General features: G+C 28.1%; 1 protein-coding gene across 1 annotated transcript in view; it reads right to left on the bottom strand.

Moving 5' to 3' along the window:
- Nucleotides 1–3,103: 3,103 nt before the first annotated feature.
- Nucleotides 3,104–19,075, bottom strand: part of LOC113389723 (lachesin-like) — a 30,784-nt gene continuing 14,812 nt past the window's right edge. Inside the window, exons 3-11 of the mRNA XM_026626737.1 lie at nt 16,581–16,687; nt 13,656–13,863; nt 11,153–11,314; nt 9,144–9,272; nt 8,904–9,078; nt 6,098–6,207; nt 5,969–6,025; nt 5,614–5,793; nt 3,104–3,240 (exon numbers count right to left, since the gene is read on the bottom strand). Coding sequence (XP_026482522.1) covers nt 3,149–3,240; nt 5,614–5,793; nt 5,969–6,025; nt 6,098–6,207; nt 8,904–9,078; nt 9,144–9,272; nt 11,153–11,314; nt 13,656–13,863; nt 16,581–16,687 — 1,220 coding nt within the window. The 3' untranslated portion in view covers nt 3,104–3,148. The remainder of the gene's footprint in view (nt 3,241–5,613; nt 5,794–5,968; nt 6,026–6,097; nt 6,208–8,903; nt 9,079–9,143; nt 9,273–11,152; nt 11,315–13,655; nt 13,864–16,580; nt 16,688–19,075) is intronic.

The raw sequence follows: 19,075 nt of genomic DNA on the forward strand, positions 1-19,075 counted from the left end.
AAATCGATATCAATCGACATATATATATATATATATATATATATATATATATATTAAATATAAATAATATAATAAATAAACAATATATTTTTTGACTGAATATAAACTTTAGTTCACTTGAATTTTGAAAATGTGGAAAAATTCATAATTTTATGTGAATTTTGAAGTTTTTATTAGTTTAAATTACTACATTGTATCTGTATTTTGAATAAATATATAAAATTTTTGAAATTTAATGAAATGAAAAAAAAATTTAAAAAAGCGTTAATATATATAGTAAGAATAGATTTTTATAATTCGAATATTATTTTAGTAAAAAATCTAAACTAAAAGTCTTTCAGTTTAAAATCGAGTCGTATTATTAATTTAAATTTATTCAAAAATTAGTAAAAAATATATTTTTAATCACATATTTTAAAAATTTTATTATACTACGTCTTGAAAATAATAACAAATTTATTTTTTGTTTTATGTTTAATATACTTGAATCAAAAAATATTATATGTTTAAAACTTTTTATTCGTAAATATAATTATTCACATAACAATTATAATTGTTTATATAATAAATCTGTTTAATTTCATTTTTGCTACATAATTTTAAACAAATAAAAAATAAAAATTATAAATTTATATGCAATTTAAATCTCTTCTATAATATGCAATATTGATTTTATCATTTTTATTCAATATAATAAAAATAATAATAATTTATATTTATTATTTAAATATTTTTATTCATAATTTATTAATATTCAAGATTTCTTTTAAGTACAAATAAGCAAAAATAATACATATATAAATTTGTTAAATATTAATAATGAACTCACAATTTTATTTATTCCGGCTTGAGATTTAGTTACACTTTTTTACCTTACCTGCTCTCAGTCTATTCAACTTTTTGATTCGGCGGATTTTTAATTCAATTAGCGATCTGTTTTTCCAAAAATAGATACAAAATTGTGAATAATTAATAAATGTTTCAGAGGTTTTTGTTATAAAGCTGCTTTATTGATCTGCTCATATATATGCATTGTATATTTTTAGATACAACAATAAATAAATAAATATATACTTAAATTAATTTATATATATATATGCATATATATACATACATATATATATAATATATATATATGTATATATATATATGTATATATATATATATATTGTCTCTATCTCTATATCTATATATCTCTATCTCTCTCTCTCTCTCTGTCTCTGTCTCTCTCTGTCACTATCTCTGTCTCTCTCTCTGTCTCTCTCTCTCTGTCTCTCTCTCTCTCTCTCTGTCTCTCTCTCTCTCTCTGTCTCTCTCTCTCTCTCTCTCTCTCTCTCTCTCTCCTTCCTCCTTTCTTCCGCCTTCTTTTTTCCCCTTCCCTTTCCCCCGTCCCCCCTCCCTTAATGACCTTGCTGCCTTTTTCCCTTCCCCTCCCTCCCTTTCTTTTTTCCCTCCCCTCTTCCCTCCTTCCTTCCTTCCTTAATTATTAATATCGCAACTTTGATAATAAATTATAACAAATTAATTATAAACTAGATTTAATATTTTTACACATTTTTCTAGATTTACATTAAAAAAAAAACAACTTTATGACTTCAAAAATTAATATTTTTCAACAATTAATATTTTTTCCAAATAATTAAATTTTATTTCATATTTACATTTAGGATATGTTAAAGATATGTCAATACGTATAAAAGAAATTATGTATGATATGTTTTTAGTTACAAAAATTAAATAATTTGAACTATATATAAACTATGTATGTGTTCATATATTATAAATTAATTTCTTTTAAATAATTCCATAACATTTTGCACATTTTTTGTACAATTTTATTTACTAAACAATAAAGAATTATTTATTAACAACAAAATTTGTAAATAATTATTTTTAAACATGGTAACAATTAATAACGTATTATTAATTAATATTAGTGGTTTTTAATAAAAATTTTGTTTTATACAATCCAAACATTTCTGGGAGCAATTTTTGACCATCTTCAGTGAAATTCATAACATTTTAATTAGAAATTTTATCTCGGTGCAAACGTGTTTCATAAAATTCATAACTTTTAAACCGTTTGAGTAATGAAAGTGGTTTATGAGACAAATTTATTTATAATTGAATTATTTATATTTTTTCTAATAAATATGTGCTCTAGAGCAACTCGGTATACTTTAAAATCGATATCAAACATGCCAAAATTTTGGAGTGGATTACGGTACAATTTTGATTTATATATAAAATTCATAACTCTTAAACGGTTCTCGTAACAAATTTGAGTTATACCACAAATTTGTTCAAAATTAAATTGTTCATAAATTTGTCTAACGACATAAAGCTCTACAGCAACTCGGTATACTTTAAAATCAATTTTAAACGTGCCCATACATGTAAATGCACCACTTTCTTATACATCCTGTAACTCCTAAACCATTCGTTTAATTTTGATGGTGCATTTAGACAACTTGTTTAAAATTAAATTATTCAAAATATTTTCTAATACCAAAAGTCTCTACAACAACTCGGTATACTTCAAAAACGCACTGAAACTTACATAATAAATTACTGACAAAGAATATGTATTTTCTTACAAAAGATAGTCACACTCTTGTAGGTTCTTAAGTTCAAAATTGATTTCGGTGCAATTTTGGTTTGTAAAATTCATAACTCTTAAACGGTTTGTGTAACAAAAATGATTTATACTACAAATTTGTTTAAAATTCAATTGTTTATAAATTTGTCTAACATCAAAATGCTCTACAGCAACTCGGTATACTTGAAAAACGCAACGAAACTCAAAAAATTAATTTTTAATAATGAAATTGTATGTTTTTTACTGAAGTGGTCACAAATTGTTATTCGAAACGTATGCAAAATATTTTTAAAATTTTTATTGTGTATCTAAACATATCCTCGTTTACATATCATCATCAAGTTTATTATAATTATTATTATTATAATTTATTTAATTTATTTATATTCTTTTAAATATTATATTTAATTTTATTATTATAAACTATTTACAATTAAATTAAAAACGGTATATAAACAATTAGATTTATATGTTTGTGTGTGTTTGTGTTTTTGTAAATATGTATTTTTGTGTTTATGTGTGTTTTGTTTTTAATTTTATTTTTTATTATTAATATAAATAATTACTCAAGATGATATGGAAAGCAGGCGCTAGCAGGGTATACATCGAAGACCATTTTTGAATACTTTTTAACGTAAAATCTGAAAAATAAAATCAAATATTAGTTATAGATTGGTGGAATGTTTGTAAGAATTGTTTGGGGGAGTGTTGGGAATAATTGTGCACTTAGGGTTTTGGTAAAAATTATATGGGGTAGGTACAAACTTGGATACAAACTGGTGATTGAATTTTAGGTAATTTTTTGATATTTCCTAAAAGTATTAAGTTTTTTTCTGGTTTTAAAATTTGTGCACATATTAGACATATTGAACAATATTCTAACAAAATTGCAATACTCTAGCTGTTAAGATTTGAGAAATATTTAGAAAATCCTGATAAAATACAATATTTTTTGTAGATGAAGTGCTGTCTGAAAAATTGATGACTGTTTTCTGCATATTTGCTCAGAAAATCGTTGATATTACAAAAAGTGTTTGAAAAATTCGGCAGTTTAAAAATTTGTGGACATAGTACACATGTTATGTAATATTTTAGCATAGTTTCCCTATGTTATCTTTTATAGTGCATTAAATATTATCAAAAAATTGGTCAAAAACTACATTTTTTTAGAAGTTTTGACCAAAATGTGTGAATTTTTCTCAGAAAATCTTTGATATTTCCAAAAGTTTTCAATAATTAAGTAGTTTTAGTATTTGTGCTGATAGTAGACATATTGTAGAATATTCTGTCAATATTACAATACTATATGAAAACCTGGTGAATTTTGATAATTTTTCAAAGTACTACAGGACAAATTCTAAGAATGCTAGCTCGTTGTCTATCTGTTCCTGAAATCCTTGATAATTCAAGTTGTGTTGAAAAATTTATGAGTTTTAGTTTTTTCGCTGATAGTAGACATACTAAGGAATGCTCTAACTATAATTCATCACTATCTGAAACCCTGGCGAATTATAATAATTTTTCAAAGTAGTGGTGGTGCAGAGCAAATTTTAAGAATGCTAGCTGGTTGTGTATATATTCCAGAAATCCTCAATAATTCTAATTTTCAAGAAAAATTTATCAGTTTTGGTATTTGTGCTGATAGTAGACATACTAAAGAATATTCAACCAATATTACAACACTATCAGACAATCTGATGAATTATAATAATTTTTCAAAGTACTACAGGACAAATTTTAAAGACGCTAGCGCGTTGTGTATTTGTTCCAGAAATCCTTAATATTTCAATTTGTGTCAGAAAATTTATCAGTTTCAGTATTTGTGTTGATAGTAGACATACTAAAGAATATTCTATCTATATGACAATACTATCTGAAAACCTGGTGAATTATAATAAATTTTTCAAAGTACTACAGGACAAATTCTAAGGATGCAAGCTGGTTGGGTATTTGTTCCAGAAATAATTCTAGTTTTGTTGAAAATTTATCAGTTTTAGTATTTGAGCTGATAGTAGACATACTAAAGAATATTATATCAATTTTACAACACTATCAGACAATCTGGTGAATTATAATAATTTTTCAAAGTAGTACACAACAAATTCTAAGAATGATAGCTTGCTGTGTATCTATAAGCATTTTAGGTTAATAAAACTCCTTTTATAGGACCCTAAGAGCTCTGAAAAGGACTTAAAGATAATAGATCCTTAATAACCTCTATTTAATACCTATAAGCCCTTCAAATCTGTTCAAAGATGCCAAATTTTAATATAACCTCTTCTATAAATCTTTTTTACAAATTTATTTTTTCTTAACCACAGTACACATTCTAGGGATGCTACCTAGTTGTGTTTTTGTTCCAGAAATCCTAAATAATTCAAGTTTTGTTGAAAAATTTATTAGTTTTAGTGTTTGCGCTGATAGTAGACATACTAAAGAATATTCTGTCAATATTACAATACTATTAAAAACCTGGTGAATTTAAAAAAAAATTCAAAGTACTACAGGACAAATTCTAAGAATGATTGCTTGCTCTGTATTTTGTCAAAAATTCCTTGATAATTTTAGTTGTAAGCCAAAAATTTAGGATCTGTCAGCATTTAGGGCCTAAAAACTTCTTTACTACGATTCCAAGAGCCCTAAGAAGGCCTTAAGGGTAACAGATACTTAATAACCTCTATTTTAGACCTATAAGCCCTTCCAAATTTACTCAAAAGGTGCCACATTTTCATATAACCTCCTCCATAAATCTCTTCTACCAATTTCATCAACCCTTTTTCAATATCAACTCTAACAATTTTATTTTTATTATCTCTACCTGTTACTATATTTTTTATTTTTTTATTTTTGCTCAAAAGATGCCAAATTTTTATATAACCTCTTCCATAAATCTCTTCTACCAATTTCATCAACCCATTTTCTATATCAACTATAACAATTTTATTTTTATTTTTTCTATCTATTACTATTTTTTATTTTATTTATACTGTTACTATTTTTTTTATTTTTTTTACCTGAGGATGCACCATTTTCGACAAGCGGAAAGTCGGTATTAAGGGAACCATGCCCTACGGAGGAGGCCCCTCCACCGGTTTGGGTAACTGCATAAGAGGGCGCAGGGACGCCTCTGGTTGGGGCTAAATTTTCACCTGGTGACATTCTGTGGTTGTTGTTGGAATTCAGACGTTTCGAACCTAAGAGGATAAAAGACATATTAATGGACATATAAAAATAGGGAAAAATACATCTAAGCATACGTTTCGACTAATAGTTGTATACTATGTATCAGTGTATGTGAACAATATTTATTTACAAGAGCGTGGTCTAAATCCTATCAGTGGAATTCTAGGTCTTTGTATTTCTACTCACCGTCTTTGGATATTTTAGCATCAGTCGGCTTAGGTGGAGATGACGGCATAACTATTTCTAAAAAATAAATTATTAATCAATTAAATTTAATATTCATTTGTTATTACTAGATTTTATTCATTTGCTTACCGTATAATCTAATTGAGCCCTCCGTCTCTCCAAGAGAATTTTTTGATATGCATCTGTAGTTTCCGAAATCGGCTGATTGGATGTCCCTTATCGTCAACTTCATGTGAGCCCTAAAATCAAACAAATATATTAAAAAAAAGTACGCGTAAAGATCACACGCGATTGAAGTAAAACTTATTTGCTACAAGATGGCATTTAAGTAAAAATAAAATTATCATATAACAATTTTGAATAATTTTCATTAGTAATATGGTAACACTCGTGATGCACACACTTATTAGTGTCGACAATTATACACATTTATATAATGATAAATTATAAATTTATCATTGCATTAAAAATATGTATAACATTTACAAACAACAATGTAATCAAAGTCATACTTCAAACATGACATGATCGGTTTGTCATTGTAATTAGCATTTAGAAACGAATCTTCATTAGAGAAATGAAATAATTGCTGATTAATAAATTCTATTATAAGTGGATTATGTAAAACAACGCCTAAACAAATATTGTTTTCACAATTTCACTCATCATGTAATAATTGTGTTTGAAGAACTTCATGTAATTAAAATTAACATACATTCATTGACTGCTTGTATTTTTTTTACTTTTTTCCAGACTTTTTTTACTTTTTTTTTAAATCTTATATATATATATAAATTAAGTTTAATTTACTCCTCAGTAGAGTCCTTTTTATAACCTTGCTCGTCGGTAGAATCCGCTTTTCAAGTCATTATATATAAATAATTTTGCTCGACAGTAGAGTCCCTTTTTGTCTTTTAGATCAATTTTGTACATTTCTATCAAGTTATTTGATCACTTGTCAGTAGAGTCCCTATTCTATTATATTATTTATTTGTTATTCATTTGTCAGTAGAGTCCCCTTTTGTCTTTTTTGTCAATTTTTAGTTTGCTCGACGGTAGAGTCTTTTTTTATATTTACGAATTTCAAATTTGGTCGCCAGTAAAGTCCAATTTTAAATATTTTAAATTAAAATTGAGTTTTCTCGTCAGTAGAGTTCTTTTTAGAGACATTTTCTATTCATATTTTGCTCGTCAGTAGAGTCCCTTTCTTCTCTTCTAGATTGAAATTAAAATTTGCTCGTCAGTAGAGTCCCTTTCACAAAACATTTTTCATTAATATTTTTGCTTATCAGTACAGTCCCTTTTAGTATCTAGATTATATTTGCTTACCAGTAGAGTCCTTTTTCTTCTTTTAAGTTGAAATTAAACTTTGCTTTTTTAGTTTTCCTGTCAGTAGAGTCCTTTTTATATTTTCTTATCGATCAGAACTTTGTTGGCTTGTAAGCAGAATCGCTTTTTTAATTTTAAGATAAAATTTATGATCATATTTTAACTACTCGATTTTTTATTTGCTCGTCAGTTCAATCTTTTTGATCAAAAACTAAAGTTTCCTCGTCAGTAAGGTCCTTTTTTATGTTTCCTTTCTATATCTTTTATATTTATACCAGTTAGTGGAGATCTTTTTCAGTTTTTATATTTACTAATTTTAAATTTAGTCATCAGTTGAGTCCCTTTTTATCAACTAGATTGTAATAGAGTTTGCTTGTCAGTAGAGTAGAAGATTAAATTTATGTTTGTTCGTCAGTAGAGTCCTTTTATTTTTCTCTGTCGTTTGATGATTCTTTGAACAGCTTTAGAATCTGTCTTGTCTATAAAAACATTATTTATTTTAATATAGAAATAATTTGTAATTAATAAACTTACGTTTAGTACACGACACAAATGTTTAATTTGTTTTATTAATTTCAAGGAACAGGGTAAAATATTCTTCTGATTCAGGCACTTTTCATTAAATCAAGATTTGTACTACGATGTAACTTTAAAATGTTTATTTATCTATACCGATTTTCTTGTTGATATCGGTACGCATACAACGACAGATTTCTATTCACATACACGACGACTAATCACAATCGACCCGTATAGAAATGATATCATCGAGATCGAATGACGAATCATTGGATTTGACTCTTATCTTATCTTATATGCCGTAACGCATTTTCGTTGCATTTGTACGGATTTACACCCATGTCGCGCCTAAAGAAGTTTTACGTCAATAAATTGAAGAGAACCCTCAAGGGCGAAGAGCAATCTCAAGAGTGACGAGCACCCTCAAAAATAACAGGAGAAGAAATTTTGTAGAAGAGATCATCAAAAGAGGGAATTCTGAGCTCAAAAAAAATTTGTAAAAAAAATGCAAAGAAACAAACTCTACATTCTTGCAAGTACACCTAAGTCTGTTTTTACACGGTCTTTTTGTACACGGTATAAAATTGAATATTTTTAATTTTTTTACACGATTTTATTCCATTTAGCACGATTCGAAATTTTATGTACTTAATTTTTTTTTGTCAAATTTAATTTTTGCGAAGTATGTTCATATCACAAAAAAGTACTTATGAAAGAAAAAAGTCTGAAACCATCGATAGTATCGATAGTTTGCGAACACCAGCTTAAAGATTTAAGTGAATTCCCCTTTAGCGCGTACAAACAATTTTTACTGGTCAAAGCAAATGTGAATAGCACTAATTTAGGGGAATTATTATTAAAATAAACATGAATTCTTGTTCTTGAAAATTCTTGTTTTTCACTAATTTTAATAGGTTTTAGAGATTAGGAACAAATCATCCATTTTTGTATAAGATCAATGTCTTTTTTTTTCCCTTTGTTTTTTTACACGGCTTCTTCTGGAACCAATCTACCGTGTAAAAACAGACTTAGGTGTACTTGGCCAAGAATTTTTTGACCAGACCAGATGAACTCTATAATTTTTTACCTGTAACTATTTTCCATGGCCTCTGTGAAGTGCTTCTTGCTGGGCAGTACCATCATTCCATTATAGACCCAGTAGCTGATGGCCCTTGGGTGCGCCTCCGTGTGACAATCGATGGTGACATCGGTCCCCGAAGGAGCACCCACCAACTGGTTAGGGACCCAGATCATGGGGGGAACTGTGACCCAAAATAAACCATCAGTATAAATAAAAACCGACGGAATTAAGATATTTTATACTTACATTCTACATGCACTATTATCCTTTTACTAACAGACGGCGGCACCCCGTTCGTTGCTATACAGAGATACGCCCCCATTTCGGTCCTGGATATTCTACTCAGTTGCAACTGCTCACCATCGTGCACCAAAACTAGGAAAAAGCACACGTATTATTAAACTTGCAAAAATAATTTCATCTTCAGGGTGATAAATTTATTACCCTGTGTCAACTGTATAAAAAAGGAGTGCGCGTAAGGATCACACGCGATTGAAGTAAAACTTATTTGCAATTATATTGTAGCAAATTTAAGTTGAGTAAAAATAAATACATCATATAAAAATTTCGAATAATGTTTATTAGTAATATGGTAACACTCGTGATGCACACATTTATTAGTGTCGTCAATCATTATACACATTTAATATAATGATAAATTATAAATTATATATTTATGATTGTGAACAATAATGTAATCAAAGTCATACTTGAAATATGACATGATCGTTTTAAAGTAATTGCTGATTGATAAGTTCTATAATATTCGTTCACACAGTGGATTATGTTGAACAACGCCTAAACAAATATTGTTTTTGCAAATTAACTCATCCTGTAACAATTGTGTTTGAAGAACTTTATGTAATTAAAATTAACATACATTCATTTACTGTTTGTATTTTTTTTTTCGCTGACGTTATAGTCTCATTCTTTGAACAGCTGTAATATCCGTCTTGCCTAACAAATTGAAGCCATACTTTTATATTTGTTTTATTTATCAAGCCCTGCACATTGTTTGATCTATGAATCATTTGCTTTTTTATGTGAACGTTAATGCAATGATCATCATCAATATTACGAGGTAATAAATTAACCATATTATCAACCTAGGTGAAATTAACCTTTCAGATACAGTATCTAGTTTAGGTAGATAATTTGAAGGTGAAAATACAAACCCGTTAAATTTACACAAAATGGGAATTTTACCCGAATTTAATATCTTTCGACAAGTTTGACATCCAATTTGATTATTTAAATCAATATTCAAAAAACACCATTAAGAATTTGTTTTTGAGCATCATTTGATATTTCTAAGTCACTTTGAAGCCAAAGTCGATCACATACAAAACATACATAGCCAAAGCTATCATTTCTTACGCAGCGCAGATTTTTCCTTTGTTTCATTATTTATTTGCGATCATTTGCACTACAATTATTTATGGGGGGACGCGATAAAATATTCTTTTGATCCTGACATTTTTATTAACTCACGAATTATACTGCTAACCCATGTCGCGCCTAAAGAAGTTTTACTTCAAAAAATGTTTAGAGACTGCGAGCTAAATACAAAACTCAAGTGAAAGTCGACACATTTTGTTTTGTTTTTGACATATGATTTGACATTTGATGTATTTTTGTTTTGCTCGCAGACTATATCGAATAATTGCGATAGCTGCGCTTACTAGCGTCGTAGTCTTCAACTTCACGTTGGCGTTTTCGTTGCATTTGTACGGATTCACACCCGTGTCGCGCCTAAAGAAGTTTTACTTCAAAAACACACGTATTATTAAACTTGCAAAAATAATTTCATCTTCAATGTGATAAATTTATTACCCTGTGTCAACTTTTTCTAGGTGCGAATTCAGATATCAAAAAGATATGGGGGAAGTGGTTAGGGTTGTGGAGGGTTCACCGTAATTCCATATATCATCTGGGGGTAATCTTGAGTTGTCATATGATAAATGTTGGAGATCATTTATTCCCATACTGTCACATCATGGTAGAGGAGGAATGAGAATTGCTTATTCATGGCAGTTTTTTTTATGGATGAGAGAGGGATGACAGGTTTATTAAAATGGGGGATGGATCCAAAAACTATGCCAAAAGGTAAAGGACTGTGGGAGATGGTGGAAATAATTTTATTTTCATTAACACTTTGTGCAAGGATTTGTTGCCTGGAACTTTCTTTTGTCTTGTTTGATTTTTCTGACTTTTGTGGATGAGACAATTGCAACAAATGTGTTTTTTTCTTTTACCTTTTTTGCGTCGATCCACAGTAAATCCTTGTCCATCCTCTCGTCTCCACATCAATTTAGGAGCAGGAAAACCATCAGCCTTGCAAGTTAGAGTGATGTTCTGGTTTTCTCGAACTGCAACCGCAGACTGCGTGCTGTTTTCATCCAAAATATTTGGAGGTACTGGGGAAATAATTGATAATTAGTAAAATAGATAGATAAAGCACGATTAGAGACTGATCTAATTCTAAGGATTGTGTAAGGAATAGGTCATGGGCTGATGGAGTTCTCAGGATTTGCGCAAAAATTTTGGTGAAATTAGTTAAAATGGAGCCTAGATAAGATATTATTATTGATATGATGCTGCATAAAAATAGGAATTGTCATGTATAAACTCCAATGATGAATTCACCACCATTCATTTTATCTATTTTTACAAAAAAATTGGACTTGTTCTAGTTGACATTTTTTTGGATGCACCAATGACATTTTATATGATTTTTAACTTCCCGTAGGGTAGTTATAGTAATGGGCCAAAAATCGAAAATTATTTAAAAATAGTTCTGATGACAATAAAAAATTGTAATTTGAGTATGTTAATCTCTAATGTATCCATTATGACAGAAAATTATAAAATTGCTGAATTTTTAAATTTAATAGAAGATATATATATATATTTTTATGGCACCAATATCTATTAAGACTATAAATACTATAATTGTTGAATTTTTACGTTTAATAGAAAATATTTATATTTCTATGGTACCAATGCGCGATGAGCTTAATGTTGGTTTTAGTCGTGATAAAAGTTTGAAAAATATTTAGAAATAGTTTTGATGACAATAGGAACTTGTAATTTAAGAATTTTAATCTCTAATATATCTATTATGACTGTCAATACTAAAATTGCTGAATTTTTACATGTAATAGAAGATATTTATATTTTTATGGGACTAGTGCGCCATGAGCTTAATATTGCTTTTAGTTGGCGCGCTGATGACAAAAGTTTGAAAAATATTTAAAAATAGTTCTGATGACAATAGAAACTTGTAATTTAAGAATTTTAATCTCTAATATATCTATTATGACTATCGATACTAAAATTGCTGAATTTTTACATGTAATAGAAGATATTTATATTTTTATGGGACTAGTGCGCCATGAGCTTAATATTGCTTTTAGTTGGCGCGCTGATGACAAAAGTTTGAAAAATATTTAAAAATAGTTCTGATGACAATAGAAACTTGTAATTTAAGAATTTTAATCTCTAATATATCTATTATGACTATCGATACTAAAATTGCTGAATTTTTACATGTAATAGAAGATATTTATATTTTTATGGGACTAGTGCGCCATGAGCTTAATATTGCTTTTAGTTGGCGCGCTGATGACAAAAGTTTGAAAAATATTTAAAAATAGTTCTGATGACAATAGAAACTTGTAATTTAAGAATTTTAATCTCTAATATATCTATTATGACTATCGATACTAAAATTGCTGAATTTTTACATGTAATAGAAGATATTTATATTTTTATGGGACTAGTGCGCCATGAGCTTAATATTGCTTTTAGTTGGCGCGCTGATGACAAAAGTTTGAAAAATATTTAAAAATAGTTCTGATGACAATAGGAACTTGTAATTTAAGAATTTTAATCTCTAATATATCTATTATGACTGTCAATACTAAAATTGCTGAATTTTTACATGTAATAGAAGATATTTATATTTTTATGGGACTAGTGCGCCATGAGCTTAATATTGCTTTTAGTTGGCGCGCTGATGACAAAAGTTTGAAAAATATTTAAAAATAGTTCTGATGACAATAGAAACTTGTAATTTAAGAATTTTAATCTCTAATATATCTATTATGACTATCGATACTAAAATTGCTGAATTTTTACATGTAATAGAAGATATTTATATTTTTATGGGACTAGTGCGCCATGAGCTTAATATTGCTTTTAGTTGGCGCGCCGATGACAAAAGTTTAAAAAATATTTAAAAATATTTCTGATTGTAGTATAAAGCTGTAATTTAAGTATGTTAGTCTTGAATATCTCTATTATGATAGCAAATACAAAAATTTGGGAATTTTAATTTTTCACTTACCAGTTCGTCCAAGTTGTTAGAATCCGTCATGAAAAACGTGAAAATGCCGCCGAGCTAAGCACAATACAAGTGAAGATGTCGCACAGAATTATTTGCAAATGCGTTTAGACTGTTACAATACGGGAGCACTTTTTCAATTTTGTGCAACTATTTTTTTTTTTTGAAATTGAATTTGAAATGAAATGACGATTGTTAATGTTCCTGGAGATTTGCAATTGATTTATGATTTACATTTGATTTGCTCAGATATAACAAGATAGCAAAAATAATGAAAGTTACAGAGTATTTGTAATAATATATTTGACAACGTTTAAAATTTCTCGAATATTTCATTACGGTACGAGAAGTTTCGGCAATTTGCCTTAAGGCACGATGCCATACACCACTAGTTTTTTTTTTAATCATCTTACCGACTACTTGCAAGTATCCAACTTGACTCAGCATAGGATTTGTATTGACTTGGCACATATAATATCCTCTGTCCTCCTGTTGCGCCTGGCTAACATGCAATAACCAGGTGTTGGCATTGTCGTAAGAAACGCTGAAACGTGGTAGACGTGAAATGACGTGACGATGGATCGTCAAGATCATTTGACGATCTATGTGGATCCAGGCAACCTGGGAATAGATAATAGTAAATGGTAATTGATAAACTTTATTAGTTACTAGCTGACCCGGCAAACGTTGTTTTGCTAAATATGGTATATTCTAAACCATTTCTAGAGAATCAAAAATATTAATACTTTAAGTGCATAAGGATGTGTTGTTTGAATGCTATTATATACAATGATGAGGTATTATAAAAACAATAAACCCCATTAGTTTGTCTATATTTTGTCAATACAATCAAACTGCAAGTTTTATACACTTTCTATAGAAAACATCGTATAATCCAATCCGAGTCTTTTTTGGTCTTTCGACTTATTGATTACGTTTCAAGTTATTCAGATTCTTTTTGGATTCTGGATTTTGTGTATAATTGTAAATAATACAACTGAGCTTATACAAAATTTTCAAATTTTTGCGAGGAGAGATAAAAAATTAAGTATTTCTTCTTTGACCTGCTTTTTGAAAAGTTTCAAGTTATATTCGATGAATTAAAATAAATTTAATAAAAAGTATATATGTAGAGCAGGGCGAGACACAAAGGTCCAATTTGACTTTGAGCAAATATAAACTATATTGTGAAAACCATAACAATTATATCACAACAAATAAGACATATCAAACGAATAAGACCTATCTGACTACGTTCAGTAAACTGACTGTGCTTGTTTGATGTCTTCCAAAAATTTGTTATCAAGACCTTTTTATCCTATATGCGGGGTAACTTGTAAGGTGTAATTTTAAAGGTATTTTACAAAATAATTACATTTTTAACTAATGCTAAAACTACCAACGGAAGAAAATACTTTTATTATGGATTTTCAAATATTACCGTTTATCTCCCCCATTTCAAAGATTATCGTTTTCAAATCAAGTTTGTAACTGGCTATACATTTTTTTCCCTCTACTTTCAAATATTGTTGTTAAACAATGCTTGACTTTACTGATTTTTGACACATCGGTGGTGGACCTTTTTAACCCCGGACCTTTATATATTACTATCTATTCTTCGATAGATAAATTCTGGAAAATTATAACTGGGAAAATGTTATTCGATAAAATGTCTATTTGATCGATACCAAATTTAGGTTCTGAATTTAAATAAGATAAATAAAAAATAATATGACCTAGAAAATGTTTTATAAATACCAATAAGTATATAATTATACAAATGAGATCTTTCAGAGCACTGTGTTTGAGAAAAATATGCCAAAAAGTGCATTTTCATATTAACATATCAAAAAAGTTTATATTTTGAGTCTCTAGTAACACTTGCGGCCTGTTTACTAACGTTTTTGTATATAAATAAAACTACAAACAAAACTACTTACTACAAATTTATCATAAATAAATAATATTCGCGTAAAACATCCTATTAAACGTAATTGAACATCATCTGTCAAAAGCGTTTGACATTTCACGAAATTGCCACCGTCCATTGTTTTATTTATATTACGCTTCTACAAAAATTTTCAAATTAAAAATGTAAAGTTTCTACGCGGATTTGAAATAATTTCTCACCTTTTAGACTTTCTCTGGATTGGCACGAATTTTTCAAGACTAAGACTGGCCAAATCGATTCAGCCGTTTTCGAGTTTTATTCGGACATTTGAAAGAGAGCTCCATTTTTATATATAAGATATATAAGTTTATTAAGGGGGTTTTTTTTTTTACAAAAAATGCAAGGTATTTGTTTTTGTTTTTCTCGAATGTATTTGTCATAGAGACATGCGGTTTTTTTTAAACAAAAATTACAAAATTATAGAATATTACGAAATTTTCTTTTTCTTTTTTTTCGCTGTCATTTTTTATCCAGGGGTCGTCAAAGTCGGCCTTGCAAAATCGATCTAATTTGCGGTGCCACAGATAAATCCGTTGCGCATCGCCCGAAACAAAGAAAAAAAAACTACGACTTATAGTTTTTTTTAACTTGTGGCACCGCATTGAAAAAAGTCATTTTGAGAAAAACGTATTTAAAGTTTTTAATATAATGTACTAAATACACAATTTAATTTAATGTACTAAATACACCATGGTGTTCAAAGATGCTGACACATTAAAAGGTCATGTGCATGAGGTATTATAATGAAAAAGAGAGCAGCTGGCATGCAATAGCTCGCGGAGCGATGAAAAAAACGGTTTCAGAGGATCATAGATATGGGGATATATAAATCTATAACTTCGTCAAAAAAATAGATATTGAGATGATTTCTAAGGTTTTGAGCTTTCATAATATCAAAAAATCTCAAAATCGGAAAAAAATAAATAAAAAAAGAACAACCCCTTAAAGTCGATTTATTCAAAACTTTTATATTGGAGTATATAAAAGTGGTCTCTAGGAAATATTGTAAATTTTATCTAGTTTCACCCTGTCTAACTGAAAAGGAATAAAACCACATAAATGTCCCGAATCATCTATTCATTACTAAATAAGTTTTGAATGAAACGACTTTGAATTCGATATTTCATTCTTTAGCACAATAATTAGAAAAATTGTGACATTTTTTTGGTTTTAGTCAAATAACTTTATGCACTCCGATATAAAAGTTTTACATAAAACGACTTTGAATTCCATATTTCATCAACAAATTAGATTACCAATCTTGTATTTTGTCTTTGTTTAATTAACTCCAAAAACACATTTCACTCTGTGTATTTGCAATTACAATCCCATTGTCTTCGCACCTTTGTCGGTTTGATAAATGCACTAAAAGTTACCACTTAATTACCTTATAAGCTCCTAAATTCTCGACGACGCAGGGTAAGTTGGCATCGCGCCCGACTGCTACCGTGACATTCGGAATCGGTTCTGTGAATCGGGGTTCATCTGTTACAACTGCAAAATGAAATTTGGTCAGATTTGATTAGGTGGTCATTGTTAATTGGAAATGGATGATAAAAGAAATATTTATATATATTCAACTACTAAATTGCAAATTGGCATCAGTTGCATTAGTACCATATTTGGGTAGATGCTGCTTGACGTAGATGGAGATTCCATCAAGTTTGTGTCTTTGGCGACTTTTGGACATTGTGCATATTTCTTGTTTTTTTTTTTGTACAAGACAAACAGGTTTTGAATTTTACAAAATGCTCATACGGTTCCTGAGATATCGTCTGGTTTATATTTTAATTTATTTTGTTATAATTTAATTAAATATATTACAAAAATTATATATCATTCGAAATCTGATAAAATTATCTACAAATCTATACATAACGTTTAAAAACTTTTCAAACAAAATTAAATAAGGAAAATACATGAAATTTAAAGTTTTGGTATCTAGATGGATTTTATCGGTTACATTTTTTTATAATGTTGTTGACATTTTGTCTAAGTTCCCATATATTATTATATATCGTTGAAAAGTTTATAAAATTGTTCATAAATCTGTATATAACAATTTTTTAATGTTGGAACAAAATTATATAAAAATAATTCCTCAAACATTAAAATTAATTAAATTAAATTTACGTAAGGCATATTGTTTTAGCTTCAACGATTTGGTTTATATTTTAATTTATTTTGTTATAATTAATAAAATATATTATAAATATTATATATCATTAGAGAGCTAATAAAATTATCTATAATTACTTATATAAGGTTGTCAAATATCTCCCTTCCGCCTTTTTGTATTATAAACCAATAGTAAAAAAGCGGAAGGGAGATATTTGACAACCTAATATAAATTGCAAAAATTCATAGAACAAAATTCATTGGAAAATAACTTTCCCAGAATGTTACTTCACTATTTTGGAAGCATTTGATGCCCTGGGAGCAAAAAAATCGAGAACTATATTAAGGACCACCCGTTACAAAATGTTATAACTAAATTCTTGTTACATGAATCACCTTATATATTTTGCGATATTTATATAATAATAATAATTATAATTTATAATTATATGAGCAATCTTATTATCGGGTGCCAGTATATGGTTTATTTTGAAATGTTTTATGAAAGTATAAGAATTTATCGAGGTTTCTTTGAACTATAACTAATTGTGCAAATTATTATATTATATATATATATATATATATATATATATATATATATATATATATATCTATATATGAAGCATTTTATAAAATTGCGTCTTATTTAAAATTAATTGGTCTTTAAGCAAATTAACCACAAATTTATTTCTTATTTAGCTTTAAATTTTGAAGATCATTCATAATTTTTGGGGGAAAAATTATACTTTGCTACAAATGTATATTTATATATAATTTAAAAAGTACATTTATTATGACCTTATCAGAATGCTAAAAAAATTAGGCGATATCAGTTATTAATTAATTTGATTCTAGGAAGAAGTAAGATTTTAGGAAAATCCAATAGCAAAGGCGAGAAAATATTGCAACATATTGCATTTTACCATAATTTGAACGAGCGCAAAAAATATTAATTTCAGTAAATTTTACATTTGTAATTATAGATAATTTTATCAGCTTTCTAATGATATATAATATTTATAATATTTTTTATTAAATTATAATAAAATATAAAATATAAATCAAAGCGTTTGAAGCTATAACAATATGGACGCCTTACGTAGATTTGATTTAATTAATTTTAAAGTTTGAGGAATTATTTGCATATAATTTTGTTCTAACATTTAAAAATTGTTATATACAGATTTATAAACGATTTTATATACTTTTCAATAATATATAATAATATATAACAAAATCTCAACAGAATAGTGCTAAATAAAAAAAAATGTAACCGATAAAATCCACCTAGATACATAAACTTTAAATTTTACATATTTTTTTCATTGACTTCCCAAAGGAGAAGATTGTTTTCATCAAAAAAAAACGATTCTCTAATTTTATGTTTTCTCGACGTTTCAAGCCATTCTGAATCGAATGAGGCCAAATTTGGAAAAAGTATCTGTGTGTGTGTTTGTGAACAGATTTTTTACCGTAAATCGACGTTTTCTCGAAAACGGCTGGGCCGATTTCAAAAATTTAAAAGTCATTTGATGTATCTCGATGAGGACTATTGTTTATCATTTTTGCGTGACGATCAGCTAAGCCGTTTCTTTGTAAATAGCAGGAAAGTGAAAAATGGTTTGTCCACATTTTAGCCCACAATTCTGAAAGATATTTATTGGGAATCGTGCTTATCAGTTTTTGGTAGAGATCTCTTGTAATGAAGTGTTAAAAAAAAATTCGACGATTTTTATTATTATTTTTTTGGCGGTGGACACTAGG

This window comes from Ctenocephalides felis, unplaced genomic scaffold (genome assembly GCF_003426905.1).
Source record: "Ctenocephalides felis isolate EL2017-DRISC unplaced genomic scaffold, ASM342690v1 CF-g0.4_SCAFFOLD_03573, whole genome shotgun sequence".
NCBI lineage: Eukaryota > Metazoa > Arthropoda > Insecta > Siphonaptera > Pulicidae > Ctenocephalides > Ctenocephalides felis.